Source organism: Mytilus edulis, chromosome 3 (genome assembly GCF_963676685.1).
Source record: "Mytilus edulis chromosome 3, xbMytEdul2.2, whole genome shotgun sequence".
Taxonomy (NCBI): domain Eukaryota; kingdom Metazoa; phylum Mollusca; class Bivalvia; order Mytilida; family Mytilidae; genus Mytilus; species Mytilus edulis.
In genome coordinates this window covers 90,272,381-90,292,703 of record NC_092346.1, presented here as the reverse complement: position 1 = coordinate 90,292,703, position 20,323 = coordinate 90,272,381, and the positions used below count along the sequence as shown (strand labels likewise).

Here is a 20,323-nt window from a genome sequence, read left to right as displayed (position 1 = left end):
TAAGCAGGTACTTAAGCCCCTCGAGTAGTTTAGTAAGAGCATAAAAACTGCAGGAATTTCAGGAACTCCTGTGTATTATCACATTAAAAGCCTTTTTTTATAGCCACCCTAGATGTATATAAGATGTTAAAAATTAAAATAATTTTTCTGTTGGAGTGCATCTGCAACAATCAGATCTCTGCTAAATTTATTGTATAATCTGAGGTCTAATTACAACACCTTCAGAATCCAATCCATTATTGGTAATTTTTTCAAAAAGAGTACACTAAAACATTGTAATTGGTTAAAAATATCATAAACAATAAATTATAAAATTGAACAATGACCTTATTTTCAATTTGGGGTACAAACAATAAAATTACCCATGCCATAGTCGTTTGTATTCTGAAATGGGTAGTTGGTGTTTGTTGCCTGTATTGTGGTGTTTTTCAAGGAATAGACTTGAATTTCTTACAATGGGCAAAGGTCCTAATTAACATTAAATAACAAATTACTTAATTTTATGCTTCAACAATGCTTTGATTCCAATTACACAGTTCTTGCTGTGAATAAACTCCATGTGACTTGAATATAACAAGGCCAGTGACTGCCATCCTTAGCCAAGGAAAAGCTAATCAACATTATTTAGTTGCACGATTTAACTTACTTTTCACATATTTAACCTAAATTCATGTCAATAAATATTGCCTCCAGGAAATCTTAATTTCAGGTGAAAAAGTCAAATTTTATTTACGACCTCGACAGCATTCCTCAAATATTTACATATGACAGGTTTCTGATGAAAAGGATACTCCAAATGTTTGGAATAATCATCATTATAAACTTCAATAAATTATAAAGCATTTAATCTCAATTATTTTTGTTTGGTATTTGTAAATACTATTTTATCTTTAAATTCTGACAAAATCAAGGATGTTATGTAAGCCAGTAATACACATTTAAAGCCATATGAAGACAACATCTTGCATAGGTAAATATTGTCTAAATAACTTGTGTTCAATTCTTGGTTCTTCAAATCTATATATTCCTTACATAGTATTCCTTACATATATATACATGAAGTATTTTAATACCAAGTCCTAATATTTGTTAGTCAGTCATATTTTCAATGATTTATTTTACACTTACAGTAACCATGAATTATGTCATGACTAGAGGCCTTTGTATTATAGAAACATATTGCTGTTTGTGACCCTGTCCCTTGAGAAAAACATTTGCTTGGCTCATCTCTTTTGGTGATGGACAATTATCATACCAAGTAGCATTAATATTTCAAGACAGTCCAAAGTTAGAAGAGGTTTGAGTGCTCAATAAGTATGTTCTACCCTGCCTCATTCTGTATGTGCCTGTCTTACTTAAGTAATTCTCTTGTTTTCATTGGTTGCTGTCTGTTTTTTTTATTTATCATAAATGAGGCAGATTAAAATCTCATTGAATTATTAGTCAAGACCTGACTACCTAGTAATGACTTTGGTCCAAGCAATGACCTAAAATTGCTAAAAACCATGTTATTTAACTGGACTCTAGTGTATAGTTGTCTCATGGGCAATCAAACAACATCTCCTTATAGCAATAGCAAAATTTAAAAACAAATTTTCATCATATAAACCATTTTAGTCTTATCATGGTTAAGAGGAACTCAAGAATATTCTTAACATCTTTAATAGGCTTGAATGTAATGTACTAAGCTCCCCACTGTTTTGCATTTTTAATTAAAACACTTCAATAGAACTTCAAAGGGAGCATTTAGTTTTTCTATTGGTTTCACCTGATTCAGGGGTTCAAAGGTCAAATATATTTCAATTACTTCAACTTTCTTTGGCCATATTTGGTACTTGTTTTTAACCAACATCTTAAAGAACATATTTCCTAATTAGATCTCTTTTATTTCAGAGGGTTTTGAAATAGATTCCAAATGTTTACAACAAAGATTGCCAATTGATAGCAAAAGATTGCATAGCCTTTACATAAAAGGCAATAAAGATTTTTATACGAGCTTATGTGTCATATTACTAAAAATGCAGATAGTTGTATAATAACTCGTAAGCCATATACTGGGTAATATGGAAAGTGACAAAATCCATCACACTGCTTTAGGCCACTAGTCGGCAAAAAAGAACCATGAAGTAAATTGTCTATTTTGTGCATTATATTCAGATCCTTTTATAGAAATATTACATAATGATACTAATTTGAGTTTAATAAATTTGCCGAATAAAAGTTAGAATAAAATACACTTACCATGAGTAGCTTCATAGTATATTTTTACACCATACTTTATTTTTTTAGAAGGGTATATATAGCCAGCTTTGTTTTACATTGTTGTTTTTGTGTATCAGTTACACTAAATAACACCCTTCAAATGACAGTTTCCTTTTCAGAACAATGGGTATATATAAGGAAGTTTTTATTTTCTCAATCAGAGTAACTTTCAACAATAGAATGTAAACGTAAATATTTAGTGTGAACCTTCTTTCACAGGTAATATTTATAAATGTCCTTATACATGTACTTTACACAAATATCTGATTTGTTTCACATGTATTAATTGTTAAATGATTTTTTTTTAATATAAAAATGCTTCTGATTACCGGTACATAGCATATGCATTTTAAATATAAACAATTCTGCTCCAAAATAAGAGAACATCAATCTGAACATTACTTCACATCTTGAAACATACAGCTAAGTTATTTCTCCAAATACTTTAGGACAATCATATGTAAGATTTGATATAATAGTTATATAAAACACATGTTGTGTTAGGCTCTGATCCTGTCCATAACGTTATAGTATGGTGTTAGTTTTCTGTTTTGCTTTTTCCAATCATATAATTGTGTTGTAAAATGATGCCCTTTATGGGTTCTTGATTAGATTAATAAAATTCTTATCTTATCTTATTTTGTAAATGAATTGGGAAAACCTAAGCACCATCATTGGTTCGACCCAGCCAAACCTACTTGTACACCAATACTGAGACCAAAACAGCACAATAATACATGTTAAAACTGGGGTCCGCTCGATAGTCCGACGGTTCGATAGTCCGACAGTTCAATAGTCCGACGGTTCGATAGTCCGACAGTTCGATAGTCCGACGGTTCTATAGTCCGACGGTTCGATAGTCCGACATATCACACCGGATATGATATAAATAGGTTACACTACAGACCTGAATATGGTCCCTTCATTAAACTAAAATTTTTAGGAAATCCATTGAAGAATTAAAAAGTTATTTTAGTTTTAATATATTGACACATATACGGGCCCAGGTCATTTCATGTCCACTTTCAGATCGTTGGTGTATCCCGATATGGACTACATAGCCCCCAAGAAAGACCGTATGCAATAAAGATCGACTTGTTTTGGAAGAGAAAGTCGCTGAATTACACCACATTCGCCAATTAGTTGAAGCGTTAAATAAAGAAAGATGCTTATTAAACACAGGGTACATTTTATATTTCAAAAACCTTTACAGCTAGGTATATTGAGGGTGGGTAAGACCTTCATCGGGACCCCGGCCCGGGATCGGCTGTTTTAAGCTCAGGATTTCGGGATTGACCCTTTTGGGATCCGGGAATTCTTTATTCGAATTTCGGGACCTCGGGATTTGGTGTTTTTAAGTCCGGGATTTCGGGATTTCATTTTTTAAGCCCGGGATTTCGGGATCAGGACCCATCCTATCCCCCCTCTATATTCGACGTTCCGAATCCTCTAGTCCTATTATATAAACCTTCATAGCTAGGTTTATAGCGTCTTCATTCGACGTTTTTAATCGGATCTTTTTTACTATCAATTCTGAACCACGAGACTTTTGATTGTTAAAAAAAAATTCCGATAAAAACGTCGTATAAAGACGATATAAACCTACAAAGTCTTACATTATAGGACTAAGAATTGTCAGGCGTTAGCCCTATGTGCATTGTGCAATTTTTAAACTATGATAAAAAATTAACTGATAAAGATTAATGGTTGGATTTTAACTTCATATACTTGCTTTAATACATCAAAAATGCGTCGGATATGTTTTTTAAAGATATAACTTGTTTAAAAAAACCGAATATTGATACTTAGATTATCATAAAAGCGATTGCAATTGCAGACACGTGTGCCGCTGATTCCCCCTTTTTTATTTATTTTTTATAAGAAAATATTCTTTCATATTTCAACCTATTTTAAGCTATTCAAGAATTTCTCACTTTGCACGTGTTTAATAACGGTGATGCGCGTCTTCACGTTGATGATGCAAGCACAGGAAGTGTCAAAATATGGCACTGCATTGGCCCCTATTCCTTATATAGAAATGTCAATTTTGTTTTGAAATTGACATCTTTGAGTAAATTGAAAGTTCCCATGAAAAGATGGTATATAAAGGACTCTGATGCCCTTTACCATTACATCTCTAAAATGGCTGCTAGGGTCATTGCTGGAAATCGCGGAGGAAAAGTGTTAATATACAACGGTTTCAAATACCAGAAAAACCGACAGAGGATTCATGCTATATACTGGCGATGTTGGAGGCAAGAGTGCAGGGCCAATCTTCAAACAAATATATTCAACTTAGATGACCAAGCACCTAATATAACTATTTTGCAAGAAGGTCCCCATACACACGAAGAAGATGACACGGTTATAGGAGTCGATACAACATTACAGTCTTTGCGTAGTGCAATTCAACAAGACCCGAGCGTCCCTATAAAGCGGGTATACAACAACTTTGCGAGAAATGTAGCAAAAGGAGGCGGGGATCGAGAACATATTCCTGAATTCCACAGAGTCCGTTCCACAATGACACGAACTCGACTAGCTCACGTCCCCGCTGTGCCTCATGATATTGATGAAGTTTCCATTCACGGGCATTGGAAACGAACATGGTCGGAAGATAGATTTCTGTTGTACAAAAACAATGATTGGGGTGTTCTGATATATGCAACACGTGAAAACTTATTGAATCTTAGACAATGTAAAGAGATATATTGCGACGGGACCTTCAGAACTTGTCCAAGGCCATATTCACAATATTTTACCATTCACGGCCGGTACCGTAATAGGGTGATGTGTTTTGTAAACTGTCTAATGACTGATCGCAATATTGGTGACTATAGACATAGAAACACTGAAAGTCAAAATTCGACAAATCACACAGCACAGATGGCGCCCAAGAAAAGTCATCTGTGATTTTGAGCTCGCATTGATAGCAGCAGTAGAAACTGAGCTTCCACGCGCTCAAATTAGTGGTTGCTATTTTCACTTCAATCAGAGTTTGTGGCGAAAAGTCCAGAATTTAGGTCTTGCGGCAAGTTACCGACGACGACCAGCAGTAAAAAGCTTAGTCCGTAAAGTTATGGCCATCGGATACCTACCAATTGCTGTTGTGCGCCAGAACTTTCGTTTGTTGAGAACATCCCGTAGAACTCAGAGACTCTGCAGGCGGTATAATGGACTAAGGGACTTTCTTGACTACTTCGAAAGGAACTATTTGAACGGGTTGTTCCCTCCCCAGATGTGGAATGTTTATGAAAGAGATATGAACAACAGAACAAACAACAGCGTTGAAAGTAAGTGTTATCTTTTTATTTCAAAAGTAAATCCGACGAGAAAAAGGTCTCAATTTAAACTTCACATTCAGAATATTTTTTACTTAAAACGATTTAGATCTAAATTTTCGCTTGGTATATAAATGCATTTCTACAGTTAAACTGATATGCAGGGGTTAGGGAGGCTTTGGTATAAGGTTTAAAATTTTGAATTTTATTCAATACACAATTTTTCGTTTATTCTTAAATTATTAAACATTCTTTTTCTACAATAGTGGACACCATTTTACCCCCCCCCCCCTTTTCCGGCTACTGAAGGTGTAAACAATTTAATATATTATGTATAAAATCACGTCAGTACAAGTATGTATGTAGCGTTTGCTTCTCCGTTCCATATTACAAAATTTGGTTTTATGTTTAAGAAAATTTTAAAAAATATGAACATAAGTGCCACCAATACGTCTATATAAACATACGAATATTATGTGATATGATTGCAAACGGGACGACTGTATCTATAACTGAATTAGGTAGTAAATTTAAGTATTTTAAGCCTTGACTCGCACAGCAAAGTTAACTTTCTAGGGGTAGACTAATGTATCACATATTTTTACTTGATATTAATATCGTTTAATTATTATTAATTATCATTAATATTGCAGGTTTCCACCGACTCTGGAATAACACTGTTTCGGTTAGACACCCTTCTTTGTGGACTTTCATAAGATGCTTAAAAGACCAACAAGCAACTTTGGAGAACTCCGTGGAGGCTGTCGATAGGGGCGATCCAGCGCCGAAAAGAAAAAGAAAATGGCGAAATCTAGAAGCACGGATGATGAGATTGAAAGAGGAATATAATAATGGAACGAGAAACTTAGACCAATACTGGAACGCAGTGTGCTATGGAGTGGTTCAGTTTTGACACTTTGTTTGTATTGTGTAATTCTGAAAGTGAACTTTTTGATAAAACTATTTAGTTATGAAAACTACTGAATTTTTGCTGACAATTTGTGATATTTTTCAAAGATAAATAATTCCAAATTTGATTATAGTGTTTTGCATGAAAATATTTGATTAATGAAATGCATCACCAACAAATGCATTTAAAAAAAAAAAAGGACAAACGGATTAGTAACACATTCTTCTTTTAATGCAAATACAAGAACTAAATGCCGTTACCCCTATATCAATTTGATGATTTTTGGTCGTTTTCAACTGATTTTTATCGTGCTGTATACCACCGCTGTCTAAGGGAATCTTGGATCCAGAAAAAATGTTTAACCCGGCTGTGGTTTTTGTTTGTTGCTGTATTTTCACACTTGTTTTTCTTTTATTGGTTTTCTCATCTGAATTGTTTTATACTGGTCATACTGGTAATTTAGGGGCCCTTTATAAAGCCCCCAATTGCTTTAAAGCGTTATCCGTATCCGATTCTCCATGTTGAAGATCATACAGTAACCTAGCTATAATTGCTTACTTTAACGACATGTGGTCTTTGATGGAGAGTTGTGTCGTTGGCAATCACAAACACATTGTCTTATTTAAATATGAAGCGTAAACCTTGATAATTAGTAAGCAATATTAATGAATAACAACTGAGTAAGTAAGGAATCACAAGAATATACAAAGAAATTATGTTTTAGTCCGACAAAATGTATAATATAACTTAGGTGTCGTATCGTACAGGTACCACTGCATATGCACCCATATCGTGTTGGCAGTAATAAATCACTTGGAGAGATGTCTTGATTATGTAAGAAACAACAATCATAAAAATGAAATAGCAAATTTATAAAAGAGAGGCGAAAGATACTAGAGGGACATTCAAACTCATAAGTCAAAAATAAACTGACAACGCCATGGCTACAAAAAACAACAACATACAAATAGACAAAAAATAGTACACAAAGCACAACATAGAAAACTGAAGACTTGAGAAACACGAACGCCGCCAAAAACTGGAGTGATTCTATGTGCTCCGGAAGGGTAAGCACCTGCATATACATTAAACAACTTGAACCAAATAGAATGATCATAATCAATACGTCTTGCACAGGTTTATACTTAATCATCATAGCTAAGCTAAATTTGGATTGTACTAATAATATTGATTAATAAACAATAAATTTCCATCAAATGTAGGAGCTTTTATAAGCTCCCGCAGGAAGCTATTTTGGTAGAATTGTCGATTTGTGCCATTGTGCTTATAGTAAGATGATTTCTTCAATTAGAAGTAGAAATCTAACTTCCGGTTTTGTGTTTAGATACAGAAGGCTTAAAGTTGTTCGTTCGGACCTTAGTCCGTCTTTTCGTCACTGGGTCCGTTCACAGCTGTAGTTAACTGTCCGATATTTCGTTGAATCATTTTTCATGGAAGATATGGATACACAGTTCCAAATAACATTTTTTTTTAAATCTCCGAGTAGTGTGAACACGTGAAAAACAGTCATTTGAGACCGACCTCCGATAGATAAGTAGGATCACTTTTCATTTGGTTTGAACTATTTTCAGCGGACTACTGTTTTTTTGGTTCGTCTCAACAGACGATTCAAATGAACCGAACTTACGGTTCGTCTTCCACTTCCGGTTCGACTGCGAAGTCGGTACGAGTCTCATAATGAAAAGCAGTCTTCCAAATCAATTCCTGTCTTGCAACTTTCATCACATATGCGCAGTACCCTCATTCCACACGAGACTTCCGATTCAAATATAGAAGCAGAAATACACTGAACTGTCGGACTATTGAACTGTCGGACCATTGAACCGTCGGACCATCGAGCTGTCGGACCATCGAACCGTCGGACTATTGAGCTGTCGGACTATCACTACGGCCCCATTAAAACTATTAAACCAAATCATGCCTTTACAAATATTGTATTCCAAGCAGTTGTTAGAAGTTCTCCTTTCAAATATATAACTTTGGTTAATTGTATTCAGCATAATCTAGAACAAGACATGGTCAAAATATGAGTTAACTTGAAAATTTCAACTGTTATGAATAATTTTGGATAAATAAGACTGAATTGTCTCCCTTTGTATATATAAAACATGAATGTGTGTATAGGACACCATGCTAAAATGACCCACTCATACTTTCATATGTCCATGTTCAGTTAACAGTGAAATCTCATAATTCCAGATACATTTAAAAGTTCACAAAATGTGAATTAAGTTTTCAGATGATTTGACCACAATTCCATGGTAACCAGCTGCCATAAACCAAAACAGTTCTTATCTGATACAGGATGGAAGAAAGGACAAATAGAAAGATGGACATACAAATCAGGAAGCATACTGTCTTAGCTTGGGGAATCAGATATCAATACACAACTTTTACTGAATTTTATAAAGTAACTTCAACATTCATATATGATACTGTTTTACAGTTACTGTTTTAATAGGGACTACAAGAATTACCTTTTTTTCTGTAAATCATAGAATGACCTTTTAGAAATTTGTATTTATATAGAAAAATAAAGGTATTTAATTAATATTGAATCAGTCAGCTACACTTTAAATAAAATTTATATTTCAGTAAAGGGCAAATTATATGTGAAAAGCTGTGTGAAATGATTAAAACGGTGTTTTATACTTCATGCAAGTCAATTACACATGGAATGATGGATGCCTTGGTTTTATCATATACACATTGTATGCATTTGCCTTTAATTCAGAGTTCTGCCCCATCCAGGGTGGTGACAATAGAGCCTGATGAAGATGACTTATATAAACCCTGAAACCAAATTTCAGAAATCCTTGATATGTAGTTCCTGAGAAAATGTGACACAAAACATTAATTGGACAGACAGACGGACGGACTGATGGATGGACATGATAAACAGACAGAGGTTAAACCCCAAATTTATTAAAGTGTGTATAAATAGGAAAAAGACAAACAGACAAATAATAGCACACAAGACACAACATGTACATAGAAAACTAAAGACTAAGCAACACAAACCCCACCATAAACTGGGGGTGATATGATGACTGTTAGTGTTATCAGGTGCTCTGGAAGGGTAAGAACCTGGTACTGCTCATGTGGGATATAATATATCATATTGACCAGTTTTTCCCCCAAAATGTCAAGATGGGAATGGTGCTTTGGCAGTTTAAGGCTACTTAAAGAATGTTAAGTTCCACAAAAGTGAACTCTGAACACTACTTATCCCTAACTTCCTATTTTTTTTCATAAAATCTTATTTTGACTGGGTTAATAAAAAAAATTATAAATAGAAAAAACGGACATATTTTTGGTAGTTCTGTTATTAATGAACATGATAAAGTTTTGAAATTTCCTAGATTGGCATGCATTGTCCTTTCAGATCAAAAATTATAATTATTTTTTTTACTGAAAAATCCAACTTGAATAATTATTTTTAACTAAACAATACAGAAAATACTAATATTTTGTGTGATTTAGTGACTATCTTAAATTGCAATAGATAAATTTTCTGAAACTTTATCAAATATGCATGCCCTCACTCACACTCCTTGAGCTCTTTCTTGGCTTTTCTATATAAAAGATATAATGTACAGGTGAAATAAACAAACTAAAATTATGTACATATGTACACATGGTACTAGATCATAATAAAATGTATAACCTACAACACAAGACTCAAATAACAAGATGACTACTGCTGAAGAAAGACTGAAGCAGCCCCCCTCCCCCTCTTTAGGTCAGTCAGTTGACCCCCCTTTACAAAAAGTTCTGGATCCGCCACTGCTGGTACTGTTTATTTCAATCAAAATGTTCATTTTTAACATGCAAGTTCTTTATCCGTACCAATCGGATGGAAATACAGATCCTGTTTCCAAGCTTTGCTTATAAGAATATGAAAACAATCTGTTCTACATTTGATTTAAAGAACTTTCAGGATCATCTGGTTTTGTTGGATTTTTATATTCACCCATTCAAAAATATGAACACTGAAATTTCATTGGGTGATGTAATAATTAACTGAACAGAAAGTATAACTGAGTGTTGTCAGATCCTTGTAAACAAAGATTAAACACAACTTGACAAGATCTGCATTTTACAAGATAAGGCAAAACTTCAATGATACTTGTCATCTCAGCAATATATTTACGTCTGATCTCCACCAGTTTTCAATTTCCATCTCCAAGATCAAAATTAATTCATTTAAAAGCCTTAAAATTTTGAATTTAGACAGATTTCTTTTTGTATTTTAATGTCTGGGGAAAAAGTATTTAATTGTCACCGATTTTGGAAATGATCAAATTGTACTTCATGTTTACAAAATGGTAAAACTAGGACTAGAAAAAAACATTGGTGACAGAGATGGGTCCGATTACTTTCAATGTAATTGATTAAATTACAATTACTTTGTCATTTGTACGATTAAATTAAATTAATGATTACATCATTTCTGAAAGTGTCTGATTAAATTAATGATTACATTGGCAAAGTAATCATGATTACATCTGATTACAATGAATTTAAAAATATAACCGATTTGAATGATGTGAATGAATTAACGTTTAAAAACAACTATAGTACTTTTTAGAAAGGATTTTGTTTTATATATTATAAAATGATAACTTCAAACTTCATCTATTTAATAAACCACAAAAGTTCACGACATATATACATGAACATTGAATCACTGGTTACACTTTGCCATCATTGATATCTGAATTATTTAGCTTCAATTGAATATAGCTTTATAAAGAGTTTGCTGTTTGTCTACTGACTTCTTACAGACTTTATATGAATGAATGAATGAATGCAGTGTATGGAAGTTAAAATATGGATGATATAAAGTTACCAGATGAAAACTATGTCAAATTTTAATAGAATTGTTTTATCAAATTGTAAACCAAATTAAAGCATTCATGTCCAGTCCAAGAATTTAAAAAAAAATGATTATTTTAAACAAGATATTTGTCCAACTTTTGATTTAGTTTGTGCCAATTAGACAAATTTTCACATATCTGGTTAATCTTTTATCATATATATTGTCCTACAGCTATATTCAATTAAAAATTGCAATAAAAACAAACCTTAATTGGTTTCCTACCAGTCAATTCAAAGTTGACAAAAATCATAATATTAACAAAAGATTATAATTTAGGGTTACAGAAAAGTATAAGATAATTATTACTTAAATATAATAGTTTTTATCAAATATATATATGAACATCTTTAAATTGTGAATAAATGTACAATAACTTTTACTAAGGCAGGAGACATAAAATTGTAAGGCTATTGATGACTGTTCAACACAGTACTAATAAGTTTATTTTTTACTGAAGTATACACATCAATTAAAGTGCTATAGATTTAACCAAACTATATTAACATGTTGAATATTTATTAAATAAGAATTACATTTATTGACCATAAACACAGTTCAAGTTTTTTTCCCATTGTAATCAGAATGTAATCAAAAAGTAATTAGAATTACAGGGTATTTTGAAAAGTAATTGATTAAATTAAATTACATGTAATAAGATTTTTGGCTGATTAATGATTACTATGATTACTTGAAAAATTGTAATCAATTACAGCTGATTAACGATTACAATTACAATTACCCCAAGTCTGATTGGTGAACAACTTCTGTTTCACAAGAATATTAAGAACAAGCACTTCTCTGTTACATTGTATGAACATACTGTTAATCACATTTCAAAGTAAATCATTGTTTTATCAAAATTTATGTACATGTACAAATGTATGTATGTAATAACTTGCATAAATGTACAAGTTGTTTTTTTTTCTTTTTAAAATAAGTATTTTGACAAACCTTAGTGCCTCCATTCCTGTGGTTGTTCTTGTTTGACAATGGTCTACGAGGACTTCTAGGGCTTGGCAACTTAGAGGTTGGTGGAGAAAATGGTGGTGAAGTAGGCCGTAACCTTGGTGACTGTTTACCAGATGATGACCTTGGTGATGCCAATGAATAATGAGATAATGGTGTTGTCAATGCTTCTCCATGTGTAAGTTGTCGAAGATTTTCTTTCAGACTATTCTGTGTATCTGGTTCACTCAACCATCGTAAAAATAACTCATCAACTTTGAGCTTAAGGACAGGTTTGAGTGCCATAATGAGTACTACAGCATTTGAATCTTTGGTTCCATAAAAACTGAAATTAACAGAACAACATCATAAAATAAAATTGAGAATGGAAACAGGAAATGAGCCAAAGGGACAACAATGTAACCAAAGAAAAGAAAACAGCCAAAGCTAGGCCACCAATGGGTCTCCATCACAACAAGAAAATCCTGCAAGATCAGGCCAGCTTCACCTGGACCCTAAACAAAAATATGTACTTACATGTACTACTAGTTCAGAGAATATGGATGCCACACCTTGGAACAATATATCTAACAGGAAATATAAAATCATATAGGCTTTTCAGTATAAAATTTATAAAAAACTTTATGACACTTTTAGAGAGATTTATGGATTTGGGAGGCATCTGAGGGAAAAATATCTGAATTAACCACATAATACTAAACGTTCCACAAATACAATGAATTTTTAATGTTTTATCATGATCATAAAGAAGATATTTTTTTTATCATATAAAATGGGTCAATATAAGTGTTATCTTATTTGATGTGAAGTGTTTTGAAATGGTCTTTTAAATTCACGCAGTGTTTTCCTTTTTTCACTAAGGTAAGGTGGGTGTTTTAAAAAAATAACTTGCAACCGGGTGGTTTTTTTTTAAATGTCCAACCTTTTTTTTTTTTATTTACTGTGGGTGCATGTGGGGGTCACAAAAATAAAAGATTAGTATAATATTCACATTAACATTTAATGGAGTTGAACAAACATAAATAGAAGTAGTCATATTAATTGTCAAATATTCTTTGATTTTATTTTTTCAAAAATTTATCTCTTCTTTCATTTACAATTGTATGCATCAGCATGGATTTAAGGCCTTTCGATCCAGACTTCTGTCCTGTTTCTTGCTTTTGTGCCGTATTTTTGGCACACAGAACAGTAGTATCCTTCCTCTGTGACTTTAAGTCATTTGAAGTCTTGCTCATATTTGTTTTCACTTGCGCGTCTTTTCCGTTGTTTGGTTGATTTTTGTTCAATTTCCACTACTTCAACATTACTATCAATTTTATTTGGTCTAGTATTTTCTTCATCATCATCGTCATCTGCCTTTCTTTTTCCCCCGATTGATAAATGAAAACATTGAAATTTGACGATTGGAGGGAAAACGGTACTATTTATTCTGCCATTGGCGACAATGTTAACATTTTCTAAATTTACCACTTTTTAAGATAAAAACCTGGATAAAACAGTTATATGTTGTGTTAGTACTTTATTACTCTGTTTTAAAAATTAAAGCCAAATAGTATCATGACCAACTTCCAACGGAGCTTGTTTATGTTATCCATGCCCACCGTCATTTTGCACCAAATTTATGAAATTTTGCAAGTCTTTTCGAATAATTCTCTAGAAAATATTTCAATAGGTTTTAAAATTTATATTGTAAATATACACACTGCAGTTATTCATAGATAAATAAAAAATATATTGTACCCTTACATCCAATCACAGTGCTCCTAATTTGACTTCCTTCACCTGCCTTGGGTACACAAAAGGCCAACCCTAATGCTGGGAAAATTAAATACTACCGTTTTCCCTGGACGCCATCTTTGTCAATGAAAACAAGGCGGGATTAGTATTCAAATATTAACGGTACGGAACCCAAAAAAATCCGGATTTTGAAAAAAAAGCTGACCACCTCCGAAAATCGAAAGGTGGTCGGCTTTCAAAAGTAGGTGGTCGGCACACACGGCTTAAATGCCGAATGGAAAACACTGATTCACGGTAATTGGGAATTCCATCTGCTCCATATTTTTATTGTTCCATTGCATTCTGTACCCTTCTGACTGTGACAAAATGAATGCTGTTATGACCAATTTGAAGTTGCAGATTACAAGTTCAATACACTGGAATCATGTAATTGTTATTATCAGAAATTATTAAGACAATAGAGAGAACATGTTTTACACATATCTGTTTGCATATCATGTTCCAGTAGTGATGTTTCTTGGAAACTCTGGGAAATCATTTAGAAAACAAAATAAATATTTGCCAACCTCAAATGGAATCATATCTTATATTATCCTTTCTTTTGGATATTTCTGGAAATATTTTTGCTTCAAAAAGCACAAAAAAGGTAAGAATTTGAAACTATGTAAAATTAATCAGCCGGCAATGAAGATAGTATGCCAGAATTGAGTCTCAAACTCCCCCCCCCCAAAAAATAAATTGCTCTCCAAATCCAGATGTAAAAAAAGGCTTCATCTTTATGACCTCATAGAAAGGCATCCCAGAAAAAAAATCAGCCTTGCCAGACATCATAATTATTTGGACTACTAAAGTAAATAGAGGGGGGATAGGAGGGGTCTTGATCCCGAAATCCCGGGCTTAAAAAAACGAAATCCCGAGGTCCCGAATTTAAATAAAGCAAATCCCGACATCCCGAAATCCGAAAAAAAATGATACCCGGATCCCGAAAGGGTCAATCCCGAAATCCCGAGCTTAAAAACACCCGATCCCGGACTCACGATAAAGGTCCTATCCCCCCTCTAAATACCCAAAAGTGTCAATAAAAGTCTATTTCTAGTCCAACTTTTGTTGTTAATTTTTTTGGGGTCCAAAATCAGGTTAATCAAACTGTTACATTTCAAAGAATATCAAGTGTTACCCAACAAACTACACGTATTTTGTCTACATCATTTTACAAAAGCTTGAAGATTCTACCTGGCAGATTTTTAATACTAAATTTTCATTGGAAACATGACGCCAAAAGTTGTTGCCATGCATTGTATATATTGTACCATAGACAGTTTAAGTTTGTTTTTATGAACCATAAATCAAACAGATATATTTTTGTGTTACAGAACTTATATACCGTGTATATATATTGGGTTAAATTCAATTTGTTAAATAAAAACAAGTAGAATCTTGCCGCCTGGGAGCACCATTACCGGAAGTTATGTGTACTGTGTAATATGCGTACCGTTTCTGTAAACAAAATATCCGGCAAAGGTTGCTCATCCTTCTCGTGTATCAGTGATCATCAGTATTTCTTGTCAAGTTTAAAAAAAAAAAAAACATGAGATATTAAACACAGTGGAGATACTATTCTGTACGCTATCCGGAAGTCGCGATTTTCGAAGCGAGAACTTTTTGGATCACATTTTAAATTTGATAGGTATACTGAATTATTAAACGGTAAGTTGATCATCTATACATTGCTGATTAATTCAGCCGACATCGATATTTTCAAATGGTTTAGAATTAAATTCCGCACATTCAATATTCGTGTCTTTGCCTTAATCAAGAGATTTTCAAGTGCAACACTAAGAAAAATCAGTCGGCGAACCTAAAAACAATCTTTTTACCCTCTTAGTGTACAAATTAACGTAAAAACCAGACTTAATTAATTCAATGAAGTATATTTCAAGTGGTGGTAAAAGTTTCAACCAGATCTTTGAAGCCAGAAATAAGAAAATTACACTTGTTTTAATTTCTCACTGTACGATCAGTCTCGCTTGTTTATTTTAAAACTGTATGATCAGTCTTTATGTCACTGTATTCTAGTGATGATTTCAAAGTTATTTACGAGGTGGCATTTTTCTAAATAACACAAATATATTTCAATACATTCACATCCTGAAAACTTATGAAACATGTTTTAGCTTGATAGGATGTACTCGACTTACTACATTAAGTATAAGGATGTTTAAATGTTGCTAAAATAAGAGGAAGGTTTGATGTATACTAGTATATAAGTTTCAGAAATGTCCTCCGTTATACTTAAAATTGTACAAACACACATATTTAGTTGTTATATAAAAATGCATGTATTTACACACATTCGAGGCCGTACTGTAGATCACAGTTCCTTCCCTTTATTTAAGATGTAGAGCTATATAAAAAAAGAAGATGTGGTATGATTGCCAATGAGACAACTATCCACAAAAGACCAAACTGACACAGACACTAACAACTATAGATCACCGTACGGCCTTCAACAATGAGCAAAGCCCATACCGCATAGTGAGCTATAAAAGGCTCCGATAAGACAATGTAAAACAATTCAAACGAGAAAACTGTCTCTTTGACACTCAATTGTACACAGTCCACTTTGTCAAGCGGGGGGTTATAGTGATAAAGAAGTCCGTCTTTCCGTTCGTCCGTTGGACCGGTACAATATGTTTCGCCGGTTTTGTAAGCGCATCTCCTCATAAACCACTTAATATACATTGGGGGTTCCGGCCATTTTTAAATGGAGAGGGGTCCAATCCAGGAGAAAAGGGGATTCCAAATATATGTTCCCATACAAATGATTTGACAGTTAAAAAAGGGTTTCAAACTGCCGGATCCCCTTTTTTTGAATCCGTCACTGATATAACTATTAATTAATCTTATTCGGATTCCTTATCATAAATGATAATGACTGTATTGTGTACCGTCTATTTCGAATTTTAGTAAAAATCTTTTATGGGGTTACTTTATATAAGATATGGACTTGAACATTACATTATATGGGGGCACCCATCAGGTATTTCCAACACCTCCTAAACCAATCATTAAAGTTTTCTGAAATTGCTTCATTTTTACTCGATTAATGCATTATCGACCTTCTATTCTGTAAACTTACCAAAATCATATCACATGAATTATCCCCCTACGCAATTGCAAAGCTGTCTTTATCCATTTTTAAATTGTTATTTTAAAAGACAAGCTTGATTTATGTTATCATCAATTGGTCAAGCCGGACGGTGTAAATAATCTTTAAAAATGTAATAGCTAAACAGATAACTGTAACGATACACAATTACAAAGTTCACAAGCGAATCATGTATTACTTTTTAGACATTTGATTTTAAATAAGATTGATGGAACAAATATACAATTATTTTGCCGTCTAAAAAATTCATCAGAAATATATTTGTATTGTCTAATGAAAGTATTTACACGTTATAGTTCCCTTGATAGTTCATAATATCACATATACACGTATATACTTTCAAATTGCTGTTGTTTTTTCTTCAAAATCACGACTGGTCATACAGTCAAAAAATCTGAAATCGCTTCTAGAATACAGTCAATTCTAGACTGATCGTACAGTAATTTATTTTGGGATCCTCAAGGAAAACATATATTTTTATGGGAAATACGAATATTCTACTAAAATACGAAAAGAATATTGAAACAGTAAATATTTAACTGTAAACTGATGCAAATATTTGCAATAAAAGATTATTTGCTTTGTACTACGAGAGCAAAATTGTCCATCGATTTCACTTTTTTCTACCAAGTTGATGTGATGCACACGTATATTTTATATTCTAATGCATGTTTTTGTTACAGTTACTCATATTTATGATGCTATATATACCTTGAAGATGTTCAAAGCACTATGTAGATATAGGAGTAAACAAATGATGAGAAAAGTTACAGTAGCCAAAACCGTCCTGTTAGCCAGTTGGAAATCATCGCCTCGAAAATCAGTGTAATAATTACAAAATAAATCTTTCTTTATTTAACGCTTCAACTAATTCTCAGATCCGGACATCCTGGCATTTACATTTGTCAGGAGGTGATGCCATCCGGAATCCTCTAGATTTTTCATCTATTTGAAGGGGATTACTGATTATTTATATTGCCGATAATTTTTTAACGAGAGGTTATAGTATGTTAAAAATCAAAATAGAGATATTATATAGTGTCTTTAACAGTATTAAAAGAGTAAAATTACTATATTCAACTGGTTACAATATATATCAATTAAATTAATTTGCAGTAAGTCTATGGAAAATCTAGAGGAATCTTATCCGCATCACCTCTCAACATTGTTTACATAACAAAAATGCTAATCATTGATTGGTCAGTTACATGTTGTGATGTCACTGCAGATCTGAGAATTGGCGAATGTGGTGTAATTCAGCGACTTTCTCTTCCAAAACAAGTCGATCTTTATTGCATACGGTCTTTCTTGGGGGCTATGTAGTCCATATCGGGATACACCAACGATCTGAAAGTGGACATGAAATGACCTGGGCCCGTATATGTGTCGATATATTAAAACTAAAATAACTTTTTAATTCTTCAATGGATTTCCTAAAAATTTTAGTTTAATGAAGGGACCATTTTCAGGTCTGTAGTGTAACCTATTTATATCATATCCGGTGTGATATGTCGGACTATCGAACCGTCGGACTATAGAACCGTCGGACTATCGAACTGTCGGACTATCGAACCGTCGGACTATTGAACTGTCGGACTATCGAACCGTCGGACTGTCGAGCGGACCCCCTCGTGCCAACCAATGCAAAATTGAGAATTTTTTTAAAAAGACAATAAATTGAATTCACATCAATAATTCCAAGGTAATTTTTAGTTTCTTTGATGCACATATTTAATTCAGAGGCCTTCAGTTTTGGTAATTTTTCTGGTTGCTTTGAAACTTCAATTAAACAATTCGGTTGCCTCTGTTGGTGATTTTTCTGGCAACTTTGATCAAGGAATTGTATATTTAAATATACAATTCCTTGCTTTGATATTACCTTGAATAACCCATTGATTTTCGAAGTTACCATGGTTACTTTAAAACTACACTTAAACAATTCAGTGGCCTTCGTTGGTGATTTATCTGGTTTCTTTGATAACGGACTTGAACACGCCAGTGCCCTTGTCAGTTCTTTTCCCAGTTACTTTAAACCTACACTTGAACAATTCAGTGACCTATGTTGGTTATTCATCTGGTTTCTTTTGTACTGTACTTGAACACACCAGTGCTCCTTGTCAGTTCTTTCCCAGCTACTTTAAAACTACACTTGAAAAAATTCAGTTACCTACGTTGGTTATTTATCTAGATAGTACTTTTGAACAAGTCAGTGAATTTCCTTGTTACTTTTTGAAACTGTACTAAAATTGTTCAGTGGATTTTGTGTTATTTGCATGATAACTTTACAACATTGGAATGGCCTTTGCATGCGGTTTGCCCGATTGCTTTGATTCAACATTGCAATGGACTTTGTAGCTGATTTTCTTGGTTAATTTGATTCAACATGGGAATAGCCTTTGCATGCGATTTGCTGGATTACTTTGATTCAACATTGGAATCGCCATTGTAGGTGATTTGCCTGATTACTTTGATTCAACATTGGAATGGCCATTGTAGGTGATTTGCCTGATTACTTTGATTCAACATTGAAATGGTCTTTTTCGGTGATTTTCTTGGTTAATTTGATTCCACATTGGAATTGCCATTGTAGGTGATTTTCTTGGTTACTTTGATTCATCATTTGAATAGCCTTTGTATGTGATTTGCCTGATTACTTTGATTCAACATTTGAATAGCCTTTGTGGGTGATTTGCCTGATTACTTTGATTCAACATTTGAATAGCCTTTGTAGGTGATTTGCCCGATTACTTTGATTCAACATTTGAATAGCCTTTGTAGGTGATTTCCTGTTTACTTTGATTTAATATTGGAATGGTCTTTGTAGGTGATTTTCTTGGTTACTTTGATTCAACATTTGAATAGTCTTTGTAGGTGATTTGCCTGATTACTTTGATTCAACATTGGAATGGCCATTGTAGGTGATTTGCTTATGAGAATTTGTATGTATTTCCTATAGGGTCCTATGTTAAACTAAGTTCCCCGCTGGAAGCCATCTTGGATGATGGATTGACTGCAAAGTAACAACACTTGGTCAGCACTTTATTAGGAATATTCATGCCATGTTTGGTATCATTCCATCTAGTATGTATTTCACA

At 33.3% G+C, this 20,323-nt stretch overlaps 1 protein-coding gene across 13 annotated transcripts in view; it reads right to left on the bottom strand.

The window, feature by feature from the left end:
* Nucleotides 1-15,538, bottom strand: part of LOC139514673 (serine/threonine-protein phosphatase 2A regulatory subunit B'' subunit alpha-like) — a 62,562-nt gene extending 47,024 nt beyond the window's left edge. For 3 of the 13 annotated variants that reach the window (XR_011662661.1, XR_011662660.1, XM_071304137.1), the window contains exons 1-2: nucleotides 15,444-15,529; nucleotides 12,308-12,647 (exon numbers count right to left, since the gene is read on the bottom strand). Coding sequence is in view for 8 of the 13 variants with exons in the window: in XM_071304137.1 (XP_071160238.1) it covers nucleotides 12,308-12,607 (300 nt within the window). In the remaining 5 variants the exon portion in view is untranslated. Of the gene's footprint in view, nucleotides 1-2,241; nucleotides 2,418-12,307; nucleotides 12,648-15,443 lie in introns of those variants that run through there. The other 10 variants (XR_011662658.1, XM_071304140.1, XM_071304152.1 and 7 more) reach the window with 6 other exon arrangements.
* Between the last annotated feature and the right edge of the window lie 4,785 nt (nucleotides 15,539-20,323).